At 42.5% G+C, this 22,524-nt stretch overlaps 1 protein-coding gene across 2 annotated transcripts in view; it reads right to left on the reverse strand.

Moving 5' to 3' along the window:
• HTR2C (5-hydroxytryptamine receptor 2C) overlaps positions 1–19,867 on the reverse strand; it is a 46,083-nt gene extending 26,216 nt beyond the window's left edge. For both annotated transcript variants that reach the window (XM_075106923.1, XM_075106922.1), the window contains exon 1: positions 19,379–19,867. In XM_075106923.1, coding sequence (XP_074963024.1) covers positions 19,379–19,766 — 388 coding nt within the window. In that variant the 5' untranslated portion in view covers positions 19,767–19,867. The remainder of the gene's footprint in view (positions 1–19,378) is intronic.
• Positions 19,868–22,524: the final 2,657 nt, after the last annotated feature.

Raw genomic sequence — 22,524 nt, forward strand, 5'->3', positions numbered from 1 at the left:
CAGCCCAGGCACCTGCAGGACATGGACGTGCAAGTGGAGAGCCCCTGCTGTGATGTGTTCCACTTCTATCACCGCAAGAAAGTACGAACTTTAAGTGCTCGTGTTTAATCAAACCTCTCTGCAGGGAAGTATGGACAGATTCACAGTCTGGGGATCCCTCTACATTAAGCCTCAGAGGAAAGGCAGCTTGCAGACTTCACCTCGGCATGATGCAGTATTTCTTCCTTTCTCATCCGCAGAGGCCTGCAGGTTAATTCTGTCTTCAGCCCAGGAGCAGCCAGGGCTACAGCCGAGAGACCCAACTCCTGGCCCTCCTCATTCAGCATAGCTGGGAACCAACCTCCCATCTGGGTACGATACTCAGAGCAGACTGCCTCATCCCAAGCTCCCTTGCCATCAACAGGGCAGGTCACCACCATCCAAACATCACAGCAACCCTGGGAAAGCAGGGGTCTGGGAAGGCTGCACGTGGCCGAAGCTGCACTGTCCCTTTTGAGAAACAGACTCATAGAATGTCCTGAGCTGGAAGGGACCCACAAGGATCATCAAATCCAACTCCCGTCCCTGCACAGGACAGCCCCAAATTCATACCATGTCTCTGAGGGTGTTGTCCAAGTGCTTCTTGAATAGCGTCAGGGCCCTCCTGTACCCCCGCTCACGCCATGCCTGCTCAGCAGAGCCGATACATCCCCAAACAGCCTACTGCAGTGCGATTTTAAATCAGCCCTTTACTCCCAGCAACCAATTTGTTGTTTGGTGTGATAGCCCAACTCATAAAACCACATAATACAATGTTAAGGATTTGCATTATTGTAAGCATTTTGTACACAATTTGCTATTAATTAAAACTGCTCACTACTGACAGAGTCTGCCATACAGGACTTGAAGTTGGGATAAGATTTAATCTTAGATTATGGTTTTTTCACATTGCAGCATTTACAGCCTATAAAATGCCATATTGTTGTCAAATTGCTGCAAGAGTCAACTCAGCACAGCTTTCTTTACAGATCCAAAGACTGAGAAACGCCTCAGACTATGCCAACACATGTACCTTCATCCTCATGTCCTGGAATCCAGGCGACATCCCTCAGACAAAAAGAAAACAAACAGGCAGCAACATCAACCCTGCCTGACTTTACGTCCCTCTCTGACAACAGATGCAGGTATGCAGTTTTGAATCCTGAGGTCTGTGTTGAAAGCTGCAGCGCAGGAGGAGGTGATCCTCTTTCCTATAACAATGTTTCGGCATGTGAAACTTATTCCAGGTGGGTAACATCAGAGCCAAAGAGAAACTTAACAGATGACCACCATCTGGGTACAATTGTGCTTTATTTCTGAGTTTTGCAGAAATTGTAGACCTATTGTAAGTTCCATTAACATGAAGTAGAAGTTTAATTTAAGATTTATAAATGAAGTGTGGGCGTACTGATATATTAGAAAGAATATTATTACCCAGAAAATTATAGTGGTCTCATGAGGTGGAAAAGGAAACTAAACAAATGATATTTAGTTAACTTATACCACTGGGGTTTTTGATAGACTTGTTTTTGCTTTGTAATCAAGCGCAACATTATTTTATTATCATGGTTATACCATGATAATAAAGATTATCATCAAGATTACAGTGTAATCTTGCACTTGATTACAAATCAAAACCAGGGATAACAACAATAATAAAATAATGCGTTAACACAATAATCTAGTAAAACTTAATAAAATAAGTGTTGCCACAGATTTAACAACTACATGAGTAATACGGGTGCCGTAGTGGAACTAGTTACTCCCGAGATACAAGAGGTACTTATCCCAATATGGACTAGAAAAGTCTTGGCAAAAATCAGTATGGAAAGTAGATAAAGTAAGATGTAAAGGATATGTTTAAATGACTTAATCTTGGAAATTGTTTTTCCTGTGTTCATGCTTGTCAACATCAACTCGCCATGTTGTATCAAACAAATAACCTCATCCTGCTGTTGTGCGTCCTGGATGGAGACAGCTAGCTAGATTTTAACAGCAAAGTAGACTGACAACGTTTGGCTTCTGCTGTGTTAAAATGCATCTCTCTTTCCATTCACTTCAGATCAGTCGATCAGCCCCCATCAACAAAACTAGCAAATTCAAAACGTTACTCAACAAATTCAAAATTTAAATAGCGGGGTGAGAAGCAGTTACCATTCAGAACAAACGCACGGACATAACAATGGAGCTGCCTCCTAAAACCAGCCATCAATATTCATAGGTGTCAGGCACTCATTTATGGTCTTCTGCATCCCAGTGGGTGCCAAACAGGTATGGTAAAAGCCTGTCACACCAGGTCAAAAAACACTAAGACTTTTTTCTGCAGCTACTGCCTCTCATTGGGGATGGAAATAGAATTTTATAAAAACAAGAAAAACACCCAAAACTTACCTGAAATAAGCACATCACAAAAAAAAATATACATCAGAAGGTGGAAATGGATTGGTCAGGGTAACAACTGGTCTGTCCTGATAACTCCAGCAGGTGGAGAAGAGAGCCTGCTGCCAACACGTCAACAGGAATGGAAATCAAACTGCTCAAAAAATAACAAGAAAATCAACAGAACCTCATCAACTGTCCTGCCTTGCCTATAGAATTTCATACCTGAGTTGACAGAGGAACTAGGTATTTCATGTTTGTGCATTACTCATTGAACTTTGTAGTCCTGAACCTTTTTCATCTAGGAACCGAGACGGCATCTCGGAGGAGAGATTCACTCACTAAGCCCACTGCCGTCACTGCGCTTATCAGAGTTCCTGCAGGAACAGTAAAGTTTTCCAACAACAAGACTTATTACAACCAGAAAACACGGAGGAGATTGGAACAATGGAATATACATTTGAAACTAATGCATGAAACCAAAATGTTGATATAGCACGTATTTGTAATCACAGCCTAGGCTCCGTGACAGGCTCAGGCACAAATTCCGCTCATCTCATTAGCATCTCTAATGACAATTTTTGCAGAAAAGCTAGTGAGGATCCATTCTGTTTCTCTTGTGAGCTGTCCATTCAGAAACGGGTTCTATTGCGTCAATGAGGCAGTGTGTAAATTAGTGCAAGGCAGAACAATTGCCATGTGGCCCCTCTTCCATCAATGTAATTTCCATTTAATTACCATGCAAGCAGATGAATCACATCAGAGCCTCTTTCCCAGCATGTGCTGATAAAACACAACGTAGGAACTTAATGCTACTCTTACCATTAGGTCTCAGGGAAGTGAACTAAGCTACGAGGGTATTTGCACACACCTTAATGAATACAGACAACTCTAGAACCAGGATTTCAAGGCATATGTCATATGAATTGGAGAGAGACATTAAAATCATAATTTGATGAGTAGAATTTAATGATATCAATTCAACAGACAGATGTGAAAGGAAGTAGAAGAAAAATTTCAGTTAATTCTGAGTTAATTGACCCAATCCTGGAAACATTCATAATTCAAACTAATGTATTACATTGGTATATTTATCTTACAATATACCTAAGTGCTTTTCAGAGATTTCACCTTCTCTGTATTTCTTTCCCTCTTGTGTAAAGCGGCTGTCTTATATGTGTTGGCCTTCATAGTGGCAGTGATTTTTCCACACTTTTGAGCTCTAAAGGATGGGTTGGCCCATTACACGTACCCCTTCTAAAAATGCAGTAGTCTCTTCCTCAGGGGCTTGGCATGTCCCCATCACTCAGGTCAAGCCTTTAGGCAAGAATTTACAGTATTATTGTGTTAATCGCATGAAGACCATTAAGGTTACTGTATGCTGAAAAGAAATCATACTTGTTTTCACAAAATGCTGCCCGTAAGACAATACAGGAAAACCAACAGATATGATAGGATGTACACAAATATACCGAACTGCAAAATGCTGACATGAGGCATCTATCTGCATGCAACAACAGACTTCCCAAGTGAATACAGGGCGTAATTTCCAAACAGAACAAGGATGAAAGAATTTTTCAATTACACATTAAGTCAAGACTGAGTAGAGAAATACAGCTGACCATCCTTGGAGTCCTTCTGCGTTTCCCCTTGTGTTCTCCAATATTTGCAGCTGCAGCCAGCACAGGCAAATGAGCCATATGTTAATCTTTACAACAGACTGCAAGTAGGACCATTCCTGGAAATTATAACTGCTTGTTGGCAAGTGCTGAGAAACACATGCTACTAACTAGTTCTTCATCCCAATTTCACTCTGCTGGGGTGAGTGAGAAGAGATACCAAGTTCTCAGCATGAGATACGTCCTAGATATTTGGTGTGTGAAAGTGTTGCTAGATTTAGCTGCAGGCACCTTCTAGGAGGGGAAGCAAGGGAGTTTATGGGTAAGAGAATACAGAAGTAGAAGTAATAACTGGTACAGGGTGTTTGGGGTGGACAGAATGGATGAAGCCACTGAGATGCACTCCTCTGTCACAGCTCCAGCCAGGCAGCTGTGGTCATATCTGTGTTTTAAACTCTGGGTCACACATATGATGCTTCTAAATCAAGAATATTTTATTTCCACTTTCCTAAGTTAATTTAATGTTTGGGTAAAGATTAAGAGGAGTTGCTATCCATTCTGCTCTGCTATTCCATGGAATTTACTATTCATTTCTCTCTCTTTTTTACCCCTTTTTCTTTTTCTATTTTTAAAAGATCACACTGTTTACAAAAATCAGTAGAAGTAAATGTCAGTTTACAGGCAGCTCCCTTGCTCACTGAGCAGAGGCTGCTTGAGCACCAGGCTTTGTGGTGTGGTTGGAGAGGCGATGCACATTTTAACTGGGTCTTTCTCCAGATGGCCAATCGATTTCTGAGAATGAGGGAGGCCCAAGATACAGCTGAAGTTGAACTCAGGCAAATTTTGCAAAGGGGCACCTAGGCTGGGACTAGCGTCCATATCTAAGGTAAAGTCCCTGTAAGAAGCTATCACATGTAAATACGTATGTACAATGACATAGACTAAGATGAACTCAATCTTGGTAACATGTCTGAAATTCTGGTTAAATCCTTTCTCGTTATTTTAAAACTTAAGTTTAAGAATAGGGGATTAAACATACCTAAAGACGACTCTGGATGGCCGTGCCTCATATGGCCCCAGTGCCCAGAGATGGTGGTGGTTTTCCTTTCAGATGAGGCTGTACCTGTCTGTGGGAAACACCTTAGCTGTCTTCATTTTACTTGTTATCTTGGTGATCTACCTGGCACCTTTATAAAGCAGCATATTTACCTCTGGAACACTTTATCATCATAGGGTCTTTCTTTTTATAGGTAACAACTCTGCTTTTCTCATTGTCTTGTATCAATTTCTGGTTTGCTACAAAGCATGTAAGTTTATATTTCTTTTCAACTTAACTCATAAAAGTTAATTACAATGAGGCAACGCACTTACAAAGTTGCTACTGGATCTAACAGGCTACTGTCATAAGAAGTAAACAAAGATTCATGCATTTTAAAGCACATTTATCTTCACTGATCTAGAAGCAAATTGGGTATGAGAAGATTTCACTGTCAGCATTAAAACCACTGCTGTATTTAAACTGACATCCTGTAAAATGGAAATGTAACTACACACACTCCAGGTTTTGGGGGTCTACACTCATGTGAATTTTAAAACCTGCTGCATCTTCCAAAAACTTTTAGAAAAAGGATGAAATAAAAAAATATAATTGGATCTAAATATTTATTTGCATTTAAATATGTGCCATTCAAAATCATTCTAACGAGTTATACTTGAACATAAAAGATTTATTTTGGATGGGCAATTCTCAATTACACCAGACAGGCAAGACATGCCTGTCCAATTTATTGTCTAAAATATGAAAAATAGCTCCCTGATTGGATGCAGCATACATGCTGTCAGTAAATCAGAAAACTACAAGGCCATATGTTCAACTAGTGTAAGTAGGGGTTAATCCACTGAAATCATCTAGGGTATTTTAACATTTCTCTTCGCCTCTTGGGAACTTGGGAGGAGGACAATGGTGGGCTCACCAGTCTTTTGTGCCTCATTTGTAGAGGCTGCATCCAAGGAAACCACAGCCTTAAATGGTTTGGAGATGATGTGCCTACCTGCATCACCTAGTGATGACTTCTTGTGCTCTGGTAGAGCTGTGAGACAGGAAATACTGATAACAGGTTCTCCTGGATAAAACTGCAAAAGGGAAGCAGCTCAGTTTATTGATTTTTGAAGGAAAGTTGCAAAGCACATTTACTTCTTACAAATTACAAAGGTGCATGGGGGCTCTGCTTTTCGCACACTACAGGGTTAGGATTTTCCATTTTAAAAACTGCTCCTTGCAAGAAAGTTGAGGTTAGCAGAGAGATGAATTTTTTATTTCGTAATAAGGCGCTCAGAGTTTTGTCATGGTTTTGTGTTGCTACACACTAACACATACAGGTCCTGGCTTTAGCACCCCAACAGCAGGCAGACCTGAAAGGAAACAGGCTCTGGAATATAAGATATCACTGAAGTAGCTCACTGTCTTACTAATACTTGGCAGCAAACAACAGGACACAGCAAGTCAGAAAGCCCTTTTCGGTCCTGTATTCCTGTGGGATCAGGAAAATCTCCTTGGAATCCTTTTGTGATTCCATTTTCCTGTTTGGATCACGTTGCTCAGCAAAATATGATCTCTTTGCTTCCTCTGCCTTTTTTAAAAGGATCTCCCCCAGTGCATTTTGTAGGAAGCCATTCCCTAGGTCCACCTGTAATCACAGGGGAAAAATCACACGATGTTACCTACCTGCAGCCTGCTGCCACTGATCAGAGCAAAGGAGGCAGTAACATGTTTAGAAAATAATATCTAGAGTGTTCTTTAGCTTTCCTGTTTTTCATTTTTCTATATCTATTAAAAACAAACAAACAAAAAAAAAGGCAAAAAAGAAAGGACTTCTCTACTTGACTGGTCACCTCTAATCTCAGAAATATGGCTTCATGCTTCCACGAAGCACTTTCCAGATTAGCACAACCAATTTTGTTCAGGCCCTTCTGCAAGAGGCTCTATCTATGAAAAAGCCTGTCAAACCCACAGGGTAAACGATGGGTCTCTGCAGCAACCCTCAAAATCTGTGAAAATCGGGGCCACAAGCACATTTTACTGAAAAGGCCAGGATTAGCTCTCAGCCTGGCAGCGCTGTAATGTGCTGAGACTATCAAATGATGCACAGGTGGCTCGCTCTCACCTGACACCCACTACTGCCAGGCTAGGATGCTGGCACAGCCCCCTGACCTGCTGATGTGCCCCCCACTCTTGAGTGTGTACCCAGGGGCTCCGCGATCCCCATGACCTCTCTGGAGGGGCACTGTTTAATTAAATCTAACACAAGCTGATTCAAAGGGTGCACAATCGATAAATGCTCTAGCAGCCAGTAGAAAGCTGCCATGCAATACTCTCCATGATCAGCCCTCATGATGAACGGTACCAGAAACAGAAGCTGTTGGAGGTGGTTGTGCTGTGTTCATCCGTGCCGGACTGAGCAGCCCGAGCTCCATGTGCAGCAACTGCATCCCTGACAGATCACAGGCTAAAGGCTCCACCAACCCACAGTAGGCAAAGTAGCTGGTTGCTTAACAGCAAGAGGTTAGGATGAGCAAAAAACACGTTTACAAACGTGAAATGTTTATTGTTCTCTGGTGTTTTCTCCTAAAGCTGGCATATGGACAAGATCCTCTTGTCAATGGGAATGAACACAGGGATGGTAATAAAGAATACCTCTGCCTACACTGAGCAGCAGGCTGAAGCCAGAACTGGATGATATACACACGGCAGAGACTGAAGAAATAACAAGAAAGAGGCAGGTGGTAAAAATTAAATATTAACAGTTCTGCCTCTGTATCTGACAGCAGAAATTGGTCTTTAGTGCAATTGGTCTTCAGTGCTCCACAACGTGGATTATAGCTGAGCTCAGATTAGTCATAAGGACCTGGCTCAAAGCTGCCATGCCCTACTCTCAGCAGGTAATAAAGGCGCCAAATGCTCTCTTAAGGCTGGTGTTGATTTACTCTGGGGAAAATCCTCTTTGCAACAGCAAATGCCTTGCTACATCACCCAGAGCTCAGCAGTACAGGAAGCAAGATTAGAGACCTAAGGGCAAGGTCCCCTCTGCTCTCCTTCTGGGGAAAGAAAAGAAAAAAAAAAAGGCTTGCCACGTGCAAATGAACCCAAGCAATGCTGAGGTGACGGGCACGAAGCTTGTAGGGAACGGCTAGGGTGCGAGCTGGCGCATGCTGGGAGCTCAGGCATAGCTCTCTACGAGCACTGAGCTCCTTCCTCAGAGGAAGGCACTTGCTGACCACAGAAGCCAGCTCCTGTTTCCCACAGCTCCAGAGAGCTGCCCAGCCCACAGCACACACCTGCAGACCGCAGGCTGCATCTCACCGCTTCACAGCCCTGGAGCGGCTTTTGCTGTCTGAGCGCACGGAAGGACAGCATTTGAGTTTCTCAGCAGTGTTACAGGGTTAGAAATTTGTTTTCATTCAGTGTTAGAATAAACATGAGAACTGTTGAAGATTTTTGCAAGAACAGAGTTATGTTAAAAAAAAATATTTTCAAGACAGAAGTTCTACTTTATAGCTTGAAATATAGTCCAATATGCCCTAGCGATTATTATGTTACTGGCTAGATTTTTAATTTTTGTGCAACAGATCATCATGAAGCTGGCAGAATGGGGACTCAGACACCCACATGCTGCAAAAGTACTTCACCAGCACTGAGAATAATCCCAGTCCTCTTCCAGCTTCCCAGAAGAAGCACTGTAGGTATGAATACACTTCTACAGAGTTTTCAGTTTTGGCAGCGCATAATATTTTAATCAAAAATGTAATTAGAGAAAAAGCACTCTGAGTAGTTCTATTTGCCAGGACACACTTGCTCAGGATGCTACGTGTCTCCAGAGCAGCGGCCGGAGAGAGGGCCTTGCTCCCTGCCTTTCTGCAGCACGAGGCATTAATTGGCGCACGGCACAACGGAGCCCAGGCTCCCACGAGCTACGGCAGAGCAGCTACAGGAGAGACGAAGCTTCACTGCGTAAAGCAGTTGTTTCCAGAGCACATAATGAAGAATAATAGCATTGATCTTCAGAAAGAAAGCGCAGAGCAGTACACCTTGTGGAAACGTGACCTTCACGTCCATAACCAAAGTTAATGAAGCCTTGCAGAGAGCCCAGGAGGGACACTTGTGCATTCATTATAACCAGTTATTAACACCCAGTTCACTTGTCCTACCTCAGGTAACAGATGGCAGTGCAGGTAAGATGGATATCAAAATATCACAGAGGCTGGGTGATAGTTATGGTTGGTTGCACCTACGCACCGTTGCCCCGCAATACTTGCTCTGACTTTGGCCCCTACACATTGCCCACAGCAAAGGGCATGGCCTGAGCTGGGGTTTGCTGTGGCTGGCGACTCTCCTGTGGGTCAGAGGAAAGACTCAGATCATCCCGTCAGGCAAACACAGAAAAATCTTTTCACAAGTTGCTGCCTGTGATCCTTTCTTGTGGGGCACAGGATCTCTGAGGATGTGACTCAGATGATGCTACATAGCAAGCCCTGCCTACTCCTCCTCTTCCTGGTATTCTGAAATATATTCCTGGCTGTCACATCCCGCTTGCCATGATAATGCTGCAAATTTACCAGCTGCTGTTGCCATGCAGAGGCCTGCTAAAGAAAGGACAGATTTGTCCTGAGGGAGAGAAAAGATTTACAGTGGGTCCCACAGGAATTTTTAGGAGGAATTTAAAACACAAGCAAAGGTTTTACTAAAAACTGAGTTTTTATGGGGCCAGCTCCTATTAAAAGTGACAAGCTTTCTAAATCTGTCCGTGCAGCTGCAGCACACACAGAAAAATCAGCTCAGTTACTGATAAAGGACATTACCATCTGCCCGAAGAAGTGATGGCAGATCAAATGCTGAACACTTATAATTTAATCTCCTAGAAGAAAGCCAAATCCTGCAGATACTAGAAGTGATGCAAAACTACTTGCCAGAGGAGCTGTAGCACTTCTTGCTCTACCCAACTTTAAGTTGAGACACTGTTCAGAAGTCAAATCCAACTCAAAGTAATCCTTAATTAAAATAAAACAAAACTCCTAATTGGCAGTGGTCTTTCTGCAGCCAGCAGAGACTTCCCTGACTTGCTTCCTTGAATTTATACAACTTATTTATAGATTGCTCCCTTGCTTGCAAGCCTTGAAACCTTGCATTGTCTCAAAAGGGGAAATTCAGTAGAAAGCAAGCCAATATATAAGCTTGACCAGAAAACTTTTCACTGCCCCCTTCCCAGACCAGAACCTCACCATTGTGCTGTGTGTCCTGCTTTACGTAGCTGAGCAGCAGCTCATCATGGAAGAGGTGGAGATGACCCTTCTCCAGTTTTATGGGCACCCATTTTTGATCTTTCTCCTGATGAGGACTAAAACTTCAAGGGGGCTTAGAAAGGAGTGTATGAAGAAGCCCCTTCAGTCAAACGAATGTTTGGAAATGAACTGTTTCCAGATAATAGGAACAATCAGTATAGATGTGACTGGTGATATGTTATTTCACTGAAAACAAAAATAAGTTTATTGGGGGTAGCTGTGTCCACATAAACAACTTTCGTCACTTAACTGCATCCATAGTTGGACATCAGTTGTGCTTTTCCTTCATTCCTGGTCCACCCAATAGTCTTAATTCTCTTGGGGTTGTTGCACGACCTCTTGGAGAGGAAGACAACAAAAACAACAAAAAATAAAATACCTCAACATACTTTCACCAGGGGCTAAGCTTTTTTTTTTTTAATTAAACAATTTTTGATTTTGTATAGCTACCACAAGACTGCAATGTGACTTCCAGAAGAGAATCCAGCAGTTTTTTTTCTATTAAATTGAGAAAATGAAAGACACAGAAAGACAATGCATTCATGCTAATTTCATATAAAGTATTTATCTCAATGGAGAATATTGCACTAGAGTCTTACAAAACCTGCCTGTTGAGAAAGTCCAGGGAATGGGGCTGCTCCTTGGATGAACAAGTGGAATTTCACCAGTTAGACAAAAAAAAAAAAAGGTCCAAACGACCGTACCCAGCCTGTGTCGGTGCCATTCTGCAAATACCAAAATTTGATTTCTCATCTCTCATAACAACGAATACAAAAACCTTGAAGAGATTTTCAGACAAGACATCAATAAAAAGACATACCAGAATAATGAGAAAGAACAACAAAAGGCTAGAATAAGTTAAATTCCTGTGACAATTTTTTTTTAAAACTAGCAAGAACATGACTCTGAAGTACTGTGGAGCACTATGGTCTTTATTTCAGAGATATATTTTTTTTTTCCCCCCTGCTCAGATGATGACACTTTCCCCACTAGTCTGGCTTCCAATCTTTATTGTGCCAAGTCCAACATTAAAAATTTAACCAAAAAATAAAATAAACAAGATAAAAAGCCAAAAACAAAGTATGGATAATCTCAGATAAGATCGGAAATTAAATTAAGAATAAATTTATGTGTATGGAGCAAAGCCAGATTTCAATATAACAATTAAAAGCTAAAGGCTCCTACTCAAAGTGTTTTGGAAGAAGTTGATGCTAATACAAGTGACCAAATTTAATCACTGCTGAGAAAGGGCGTGCAGCATCACTCCCTCCTCTTGCCAGGTATCTTCACCCTCTCCAGCCCTGAGATCCTGTGCTGATTTCAGCTCTTCAGCCTTTGACTCTCGCTTGACCAGAAGCTATCAGTTTTCCATCAGCACAAGCTAAAGCTACATAGGGTCCTAATGAGATTTCCAAACATGATCAAGCAGAGTGTCATCATAGGGTGCAATAGTTTCAGGGACTCTGGAGAATCCTGCAAGTTCACATTTAGCTGCCTCAAAATATTTTACAGTCAAGGTCCTGTATTCAACAGGATACAGGGAATATCCAAGAGGCTATTTAGTATCCCCTCCTCCCCTCACTCTAAGCACAATTTAAACCTTGGGTAGGAAAAGAGAAGCTTTTACATGGATTCAGGGCACACCATACAGAGCTTTTTTTCCCCAACAGCAGTACAGATATGCCACAAGTTAATCCCACTTGTCACATGTGGTAAACAGACAGATGTTCTTGCGGAGAAAATTCAGTACCAGGATACTCAATATCTGAATTAAAGTTTTTTATGTATTTAATAATCTGGAAAGAGGGTGAGCAATGAGGTAACAAGTTTTTAGATTTCACAGAATTATTTAAGTTAACTGAGGCTACAAGAAAGCTGTGAGGACTTCAAAGGGAATAAATGCTGCTGGAAGAGCACATAATGTAGCAGCCAATGGATTTTACTGACGGCAAAAGACAACAAACTAATACATGCTGTTGGATATTAATTTCACTGCACACATCCCAGGTACAAGGTGTCACTGGAGAGAAAAAAAAAACCCAAACCAAAACAAACCCCAAAACAAAAAACACAAAACCGCCCCATCTCTGAATTTATGACATAGCAGATAGTGCCAGCAGGCTATCCATTCCATTCACTCACACTCTAGCAGAAGAATAAATTGTAGTGGTTACCCAGTGCAAACAGAAAGGTCATGCATTTAAAAATTAACATGCATGAAAAATAATTTCTGGAATTAATGCAACTGCCTTCTGGAACTTGGACAAGTCAAGAGGCAGCTGAGGCCATCACTTGGCAGGGTTTTGAAAATGACTGACCATTTCTAAGACACACAAGTGCTAAACAAAACCTTGGGACGGGCAGGTAACAGGGGATATAACTCTCATAATACAGGGCACAAGTCAAATACCAGCCAGTATAGTCTAGAAGGAAACATCCCCCTTGAGAAGGCTTTTCTGTAACAGTCTGGCACAGGAAAATTCGTTGATTTGCTCAGGCCCCTGTCAGAGACAAAATATTAATCTAGTTGGACCTCTAGTCTGATTTGGTCTAGCAGTTACACTCCAGACTCATTCTCCAGGGTTTTCTATTCACTAAGACCTTAATCAATATTTAGATAGCAGCAACCATTTATATTTTGCTATTTCTTATTTTCATTGCAGCTGGTGGTAGGCTTAGGGTCCCTGTAGTTATGTCATTTGGGATTTTTCAGAGATTCAGCACCTCCTCCCATACCTGCAGCTGTCCCCGTGGCTCCTGGGCCAGCTTCAGAGCACACCTGCCCACAGCAGAGCAGATCCCGCTCTGTAAGCATCACCTGCACCAGACTTCAGGGTGCATATTCAGAACAGCAGCATTTGCCTCTGGAGGCGAGAGAAATAAGGCCCATCTGCATCCCCCCAAATAATTTCCTTATAAATGCACCTGAACTGCTGCCCAATACAATTTGCTCAGGGCAGAGGTGGATGCTTATAAGGTTCTGGGAGTCTCATCTGGCACTGGCTTACACCATGGCTGGGCTGGCAGCCCACAGCTTTTGCCCTCGCCCCCAGGTTTTTGCTGCAAGCATTTGCCTTGTCTTCACTGCTCTTACACCAACCTCTGGCTTTTCTTTCTCTTTTTTGGCTGCTCTCTGAGGATCCTGGTTATAAGCCATAGAAGCTTGTTTTCCCTTTGCTCCCTCCCACCATCCCAGCCCACTGATCAGAGGCGACAAACTCATACAGGAACCAGTACTGCTCTGTACTCCTTTTAAGTGAGGGTGTCGTACCTCTGGCATCATTTGTAAGGTAACAAGGTAGGATTTTACCTTCCTCCTGACAGTAACCATGTTAATACTTAATAGCAATCATATAAATATTTAAAGCATCACTAGAGTATTGAGAGAAGCGATTAGTAGGCATCTGTGTAGCCCTATGAGGGCCCAAATGCTAAACTTGATAAATATTCATGTTAAAAGAGCTCCTCAAGCTTTCACTGTACAAGGAGATGTTGCCAGTGCTCTCTGGGGATGAAGCCTTGGTGACACTGTGCTTGTTTTCACTCTTTTTATCAACACGGTGTTTCTGCTCTCCACGGCCATGATGCCAGCCCCGGCTCCAAGCATCACTCTGCCCATCAGAGTGGGAGGGCTCCAAAATCACAGAACATCTAAAGATTTCAGCTGACCCCATTGCTAGCAGAGCTGAGCATGGAGCAGCAGTTACTACTGGCAGTAACACAGGCAGTTAAACCAGCGGAGAGAGGCAAGGGAACCCCTTGGTCCTCCCCAAGGTGTGCAAATGCATATCCAGCAGCCCAGAACTGGTGGGACGATGCTGCCCTGGCACAGGGAGGCACCCAGGGTAACGTGGCACAGGGAGGACAACGCCAAAGCAGCACGATGAGTCACGGGTCATGGACATGCTGTCCGCTGCCAGTTCTATGGATTTTGGGGTTACCATTTTTCCAGATCACTGGTGGATTTTAAGCACAACTTTTTATGTTAAAATAATGCAGGGTGATCTCTCCAGTTTACTATGTCAATCATAAGCCAATAAGCCAAAGGCTAGATTATATAACTAGGTGAAAACTAAGCCAGGAATTTGTCAGAAAGGGAGGACTTAATTAATTCAGGTGGACTGACACAGTCATTTACACAGATACACAACTGCGGTCATTTAACTCATAACCATGAATACACTAAAAGACTTAAGGAGACTCCAGTAGAAGAAATATCACTTTTTTTTTTTTTCTTTTCTTCTTTTTTTTTTTTGAGAATGAAGGGCCAAAACAGCAACTGTATTTAACTCTTTGTATCCTTCCCACACAGCATTTGGGCACAGATGGCTGTTGGCACCAGGTGTTGCAGTTGTCAGCAGTAAATACTAACCTGTCCCTCAAGAATTATTACTCAAAATCAGCAGGGAAAAAAATATTTTAAAAAAACCCAAAACAAAACCCAAAAAAACAGAGCAGAGGACCCCAGCTGTTGAAGGAACACATTGCTCCTTGCTGCAGCTTCAGAAAATACCTGGCATCATCACGGTGTGCAGCATGCCCTGGCACTGCTGAGATGATCTGCATTACAAACACCCCAGGCACCCTCCATCTGTCCTTTCGGGTATCGACTGCGCCCAGGAACTTATTCAGCAACACCTTGTCCTTGTCTCGCCTGATCAGGTCTCTGCAAGATGTTCACTGCTGATAGCAAGTGCCACCCTAGAAAGGTAAAGTAGGGTCAGGCAAAATGAGACTGCAGAACAGGCTGTTTGACTGACAGCTGTTTCTGCCTCCCCCCTTCCCTCTGCAGGGGGAATAAACAGCAAAGTCTGCCGCTAGTGCTCAACACATCTCTGTCACCACATAATAATGATGATAATTATCAATAATAACAATAATCTGGATATAAAGCTGCTCCAGCAGCTGGGGCTAATGGATGCTGAATCTAGTACGAGCCCTCCTGGAAGCTGCACCGGGCCACCAGCATTACAGTGCTTTTTGCAGTTTAAAGAGAGGAGAGAAGCCTGGGCGCCTAGAGTTGCAGATGAGTCTGCTGGCCCCTTGTTGGCCACACTGTGGTAACTTGTTAGCAGCTGTGAACCCACTTCATTAGAACTAAGTGAGTTTAGTATCTTCTGTAATTTCCACTCAGTTCACCCAATGAGATTTTCTTACATTCCTTCACTAGTCCCAGTGGGCAAAGAGCAGCCCTCTCTTTCTTGCCCATAAACTCTAGACATGATGCAAACCCACCACTGCTTGTCCCTAAAATACTCCATGGTGAGGAGAAAATCTCCATGTGTTGTCAGAAGCTCCATTATGTGCAGAATACCTGATGCCCTACCACACCAGTAGTTTTAATTAATCAGAAGTTTCTCCATTGACATTAAATGTGGTGTTAATTTCTCATTTACTCTCCCCAATACATGCTTATTAATTAGCATACTAATTTGTTTAGTTCTTTAGGAACTGCATGTCATGGAAAATGTTCTAAGTTGTCAAATGCAACTCATCAATTAGTCCAAGACATTTAAGAAAGACTAATTGATAAATACATCAGAGCACTGACTAATCGGTGAAAAATCCTGCATGATGTATCCTGCCATCCCTTCCTTTGTAATAAGATTCTTGAATTAACTGACAATTTGATTTTTCTTTCTTTTAATTAAGAAAAGAAAACCACTGAAAACCAGAAGTTTTGTGCAGGGTGTTTATTCAATTTTCTGGTTATGCTTGAATGAAATCTACTTCATCTACCTCATTAGCTGAGAAGTAAGAAAATAAAACTATTCTGCAAACTAGAATTTATCACTGGGGCTGAGAGACCTGATGTGGAAGTTTAAAGGCAACTTCACTACTCTTCTATTTATTATATGTATTTTTTAAGGTTCCTTTCTGATTACATAAAATAAAAGTGACTTCTACAAATCAGGAAGAAATATGCTGCATACGTTTCTCTGTACGGCATATGGCAGCTTTTTGAAACAGCCCAGTGTTGTAATATGTAGACTATGTAGAACACACAGGGTAAAATATACAGAGTAAAAATGACTAAACATTTACAATCATGGCTCCAAGCAGTAATGCTCTCCCTGATCTGTCCACGGCCATGAGCCCCGGTCACTCTCAGAGGAATTCTCCTGATGTGTGACCATTAGCCCCGTTAATCACTGATACTGGTTTGTGTGCTACCGTGACAAACAGATCATAAAACCTACTAAAGCATTTGTGTATGTTTGGATTTCCTGACCTGTAGCTCTCAGAGAACAAGATGGAGTCCACTGTCCTCCTGGCCACTGTGGCATCCGGAGCACTTGCAGGCTGCTGGAGGGAGAATCATTTTTCCAAAAACTATAGCTCAAAGGCAACTAAGCCAAGAAACCCTGTGTTCACAAGAGGCCAGATTTTGTCCTCAAAACCAGTATGTGCAATGGTGCAGACATGCTACTTATGTCACCAGATAAAACAGATTTGGGAATAACTGAAGGATCTCTGGGGGCTGTCAGTTGTAACAGCAGCATTTGTTAATGGTGCAGTTCTGCCAAGAGCCTTTCCAGCCGCTGTCTCATGTTGCCATAAGCACTGGTCCATCAAGCTGAGTATAACATACAGGATACCTGTCTCCTCTCCCTGCCAAAGCTAGAAATAGGTGTAGGACTCGGAAAAGCTTGATGACTCCAGCACATGTGAAGCTGAGGAAGACACAGCTATATTTGGTTCAAGTTGTATGTGGTGATGGTGTTAGTCTTACATCTAAAGTTAGTGGTAGTGTTAGTCTTATATCTAAATGATTTTTCTAGATGCCCAAAAAAGGGCATCCACCTGCATGTTATGGGGGATTTAAAGAGGAGCAATACCCTTGACACAAACTCAGTCTTTTTCCTTTGGTCCTCTCAGACACACCCAGTCAGTCAATGCCCTTTAGCTTCTGGGTATCAAACCAAGTGTTTATTTTCAGGATGAATTAGCAAATAATCAGCTGGGAGACTTCACTCCCTCTGGCAGCCTTCTCCCCTTGCTGCTGGAGTGGCACAGCCCTGGTTGCTTACTTCCACAATTAGTAGTCTAATTAATATAGAAAAGTGATTTCACAGGGGTCCTATTCAAATCAGTCCCCAAGTTCCTCTGAGGCTTCATTTTGCCCATTTTCCTCCTCCCCTCACAAAGCCTGAAGGCAACACACTTTCTTTGGTCCAGCCCAGCAATGGCTACTAAGCTGGCCCAAGGGAGCAGTGCTAGCACCCAGCACAGCTCTGGCAGCCTCCGGGCTCCCCTAAAATAACAGCAGTTATTCTCATTTCTCACAGTATTTCCACAAGTTTTCCATGCCTGTTCTGAATGTATAACTTTGCCAAAAAAAAAAAAAAATAAAATTAAAAAGTCTATTTAGTGCTGTTTGCCTGCGGAGAAGCCATCAGCAGCTAATACTGGTTTTCTGATAGAAAAGTGGAATAATTACAATTACTCTTCGGATCAATGATATTTACTTGCCTCTAAATATGCTGCATGGTTTACACCTTTAAATGACCTTAAGTAATCATTTTCTAGACAGAACAGAAAATCCATTTCCATTAGTTCCCAAAGACTGAGAAAGTATGTAGGAAGATCACAACCATAAATTCCCCTTTTTAGAGTCACTGGGTAACCCAGAATTTATGCAAGTGCAGGTCATAGAATCATTCAGTATTTATAATCTCCCATTCAAGCTCCAGGGAACCAGAGTAAAACGCTGAAACCAAAATACACATGTTGTAATATGTAGAAGATTTAGAGATGGAACTATTCTGACAGCCCAAAATAAAAAGCTGTATACATAAAGATCTCAATGGCTAGGTCTGTACCTAAATTACATATTGATTTAGCTCACTGTAGACAAGTTATATAAGCTTTGGAATTATGTATGCTTGATCAATGTGCTTTAGAAATTAATCTCTGTCTGACTTAATCATTTAGGCAAGGGAAGAAGTCACATAAATATCCCTACATTTTACTTTATGGGACAGTAAACCGATTTCTAATCAAATCTGTAAGTAAACAGCATTATTTGTTTCCAAGAAATATCAATATTAAAATATTTTTCAGAGAAAATCTGAAAACAGACTTAAGAATTATTGTTATCCATTATATGCACATCATATTGATATGTGAGTATACAAACTTGATGATCGGAGATACAGAGGCAAACGCAATCCCCCTTTGTAATATCTAGGGACAGGTGCCACACTGCGGGGTGGGGGTGTGGCAATCGGAGTCTCAGACAGGTTAGAAAGTTAGATGTGTTTGATATTTTACTCCTTTGAAGCGCTAATAGTGATTCTATACTTCCGAGTTCTGAGCTGAGTGTACAGTTCTGAGTCTAGGAGCAGAGCCCCACTTCGGCACAAACACACCAACCCCAATATGTTAGGGGAATGATAAACGCTTACACCTATACATGCAGATCTCAAAGTGTTTTAAAACAGAGGGCATTTTCTCAGGTTACAGATAGAGAAACTGAGGCACAGAAAGGCAAAATGACCCCCTGAAAGGCACACGGCAAACTCGGGTATGAATGCCAAGAGTGAAAGCTTTTATTTGAACGCCAAATCTACTAATGCAAGCCTCCTTTCTTAATCACATTATTGCTCAAATCCCACTGATATCAGTAGGAGCTCAAGGACTATTTCTGACCTGGCTTAGAGCTGAGACAGTCAAACACACTCCTCAGCTGTTCCCTAAGCTCTTGTGACCTACCTGGTTTTGGGGCAGTCCAACCAAAAGGTAAAAAGCTGACTCACTGTTGCAGTTTCTCTGGGTGGCCTTAGCAATAAAAAACCCTAATGCCAACACGATTCAAGGGTCATTCCCGGCAGCACGGAAACAAGCTCTGCTCCCAGCAGCATATTGCCCTCGCCCAGCCGACCGTGAACCCCAGCTCAGACCCATGGCCAAGTCCACACTGACACTCCTCAGGCTACCAACACATGAAAAATTGGGCACAGCAGACTGCTGCAGCATATATGCCTGCAAAAGCGTAAGGTCAAACAAGGAGGGAAGCCACTTACCGTACAGGACTGTAATGAGCGACACAGGCATGACCAGGATACCCACCAGCATGTCTGCCACCGCCAAGGACATCAGGAAGAAGTTTGTGGCATTCTGCAACTTCTTCTCCAAGGACACAGCCATAATTACCAATATGTTTCCCCCAATGGTCAGCAGGATGACAACTAAGATCAGGAGGGCTGGCCAGTTCTTCTCCCTCACAGACATCCGAGAGACTTCACCCTTCTCAGAGGCATTAAGAGGATCAGATGTAGGCAAACTCTGATTCAGAGTCAAATTGCTGCTTAAGGACCAAGCCATCAGACCACCATGCAAACTAAAATCCAGCGTAACAGACACTGTCGTTAAGCTGAGTAATATTCCAGTGCTACTTAAAGTGCTCATCATCTGGGACTGGTTTTTCTGTCTCTTAACCGTGCCTCAGAGATGATCCCTTTTCCAAACTGCAGGTCCAAGGCAGATGCCGAACTTCACAAAACCTGAGCCAGAAAATCATTTGATCTTCCATAGTGAAAGAAACCTTACAGAAGTTAGCGTGGAACTCTTCTAGTTTCCTTGGGTGTGGTGGAAGATGACCCCTGACCAGCAGCCTCGAGGGAAAGGAGACTTTGCAATCTCCAGCTGGTTTCCAGGTCCACCATTCTGAAATGGAAAGAAAAAGTATATCCTTCACTGCAATCACAGTATACACAACACCTTCTTTACCCCCATGGCATTACATTATTATTCTCTCCCTTTCTGCTGGCTAGGATGCTCTCCAGACTGCAAGTAATTTATCTTATGTGTACAGACTATGCCTACAATTATGGGGGAGAGAAGGGGAGAATCACATCAGTGTGCTCTGGCTGTTTAAATGCTGGTTATCACTAATTAAATGTTTTGTGAAACCTGCAAAAGCACGTCTGAAGAGCAAAATATGTTTCAATTGATAGCCACTTCACAGATACTCTGCCGCTGTGTAAAATAGTAATTGCACAAAATTCCAACCAATCCAGATAGCGCAACCAAAACACAGTGGAAACCAACACCTTAAATGGAAGCGTTCGGATATATTTTGCATATTTTGAGATAAAGCGCAGGGGTTGTAAAAAGCCTCAGATGTTAATGATTAACTCCCCTATAATAATGAAAATTATAGGTTGTTTTTTATTGGGAAACAAATAGTGGATTATGCAATATATATTAGGTTGGGCAGGTGCTGATCTCTTCTCTCTGGTGACCAACGCCAGGACCCGAGGGAATGGCAGGGAGATGTGCCAGGGGAGGGTTAGGCTGGATATTAGGAAAAGGTTCTTCCCCCAGAGGGTGGTGGGGCATTGGAACAGGCTCCTTAGGGAGGCATCATGGCACCGAGCCTGGCGGTATTCCAGAAGCATTTGGACAAGGCTCTCGGAGATATGGTGTGAATTTGGGGCTGTGCTGTGCAGGGACAGGAGCTGGACCTGATGATCCTTGTGGGTCCCTTCCAACTCAGGGCATTCTATGATTCTATTCCAGGTAACATTATAGGATGCTATGCTGTTGATCTCTCCAAGTAAACAGATAACTTAAGAGAAAAGACAAACTTTCATAAAACTGAGCAGTTATTTCTGCTCTTCTTCATCTGTTTGCTGTGTGCTGATCACCAGCATGCAGCCGGGCCAGTAAGCCCAGTCCCACCGGCCTGCTGCCCACAACATGCAAACATCAGCACCCTCATCACACACACAGCTGGTAGGACAGATTTCCTCAGAGTATCTCACATGATTTATGCTTCTTCACAAATTGGTTGACAGTGAGGGCAAGTCAGGTTACATCCCCTCACTGCCCATGTAATACAGGCCAGAAAGCATCACACTGCTGCCTCTGAAGGAGTCCATTAGCCTCATGCATTGATCTAATTCAGCAAATTAAACATACTCTTAAGTTCAGGCACATGCCTACACCCATTGAGGCTAAGGGCTTGTATTTCCAAGCCTGGCTAAATCATCCTCAGGAACTCAATCTTTTTTGACTGCCAATCCTGTACAACTGAAATAAAACATCAGCTTTGCTTTGCATTTCCACTACATCAGAGTCAGGTTCTTAACAGCCATGCACAGCATAGGACTAAAGGCACAGAAGGAAGGCAGTTGTTAGAACAAAGAAAAACCCCCACACACTGTATGGAAGTTGACCAGTAAGTAGAATAAAATCAATAGCATGCAACTTACATTGAGCATATCCTCAACTTTTTGTGTAGTCCACAGGAAAAGAGCTGTTCTCTCACTGTTAAATAACTAACTAACTAAAAGCCAGATGAATACACAGCCCTTGAATACACGGTGGCACACATCTGACACAGTAATTTGCTATCCAGGGATCAAAAGCTAAATCTAAGTCATGGGATTACATTAGATTTTATGTAAAATAAGAAGCACTCAGAGTCGTATAATAAAATGTTTAACATTCATGGAGGTTTTGGAAACTTACTAATGGGCTTTGTGCACAAAAACATTCTTAAATGAGCAGTGCATACAATGAACCCAGATTTGCTTCTGTATTATAGTTAATTACTCCCAAAGGGTCTCTAAACCTTATATTTAGGAAGAAGTTTTGCACTATGTGCACAGAAAATAATTTTGCAGCTGCACATGCAGATGAATTAGCAAGTAGTCACTGGACCATTTATTTTTCCAACTTAGCTGGTCTAAAAAAAATCTCCAGAAAGCTTCAAAATATTCAGAGGGTTGTGTTTTTTTTTTTTTCCCAAAACAAGCTTTTACTTTAAAGCTGTGAACAAAATTAACCATTTTTCCAAATCACCTTTCCACAGTGAAGGAGACAGTAGGCAGCTTTGTGGCACTTGAGCTTTGATCTGCAGGACTCCTCCATTGAAGCCAGGGGGAATTTCTGGGTCTCCAGAAACTCCCTCTTTGGCTCGGTGACTCTTGGGACTCCTGACCATGCCACAATAATACTTTGGCAGGATGAGCAGAAAGTTCATGCCCAAACAGAGCAGGACACCCAGCCTTGTTCTTACTTCTTCCCAGGTGTGAGCTCCTGGAGGATTTGGAGAAGGAGATGCTACCAACACTTTTGCCATAGATGTGAACGTGCTTGATGTTCCTGGCACGTGCTAGTGGGGTTGCCAAAGGAATGAGGCATCTCCCTACCCAAACTCTAG

The sequence above is a fragment of the Phalacrocorax aristotelis genome, chromosome 11, assembly GCF_949628215.1.
Source record: "Phalacrocorax aristotelis chromosome 11, bGulAri2.1, whole genome shotgun sequence".
NCBI classification, from domain to species: Eukaryota; Metazoa; Chordata; class Aves; order Suliformes; family Phalacrocoracidae; genus Phalacrocorax; species Phalacrocorax aristotelis.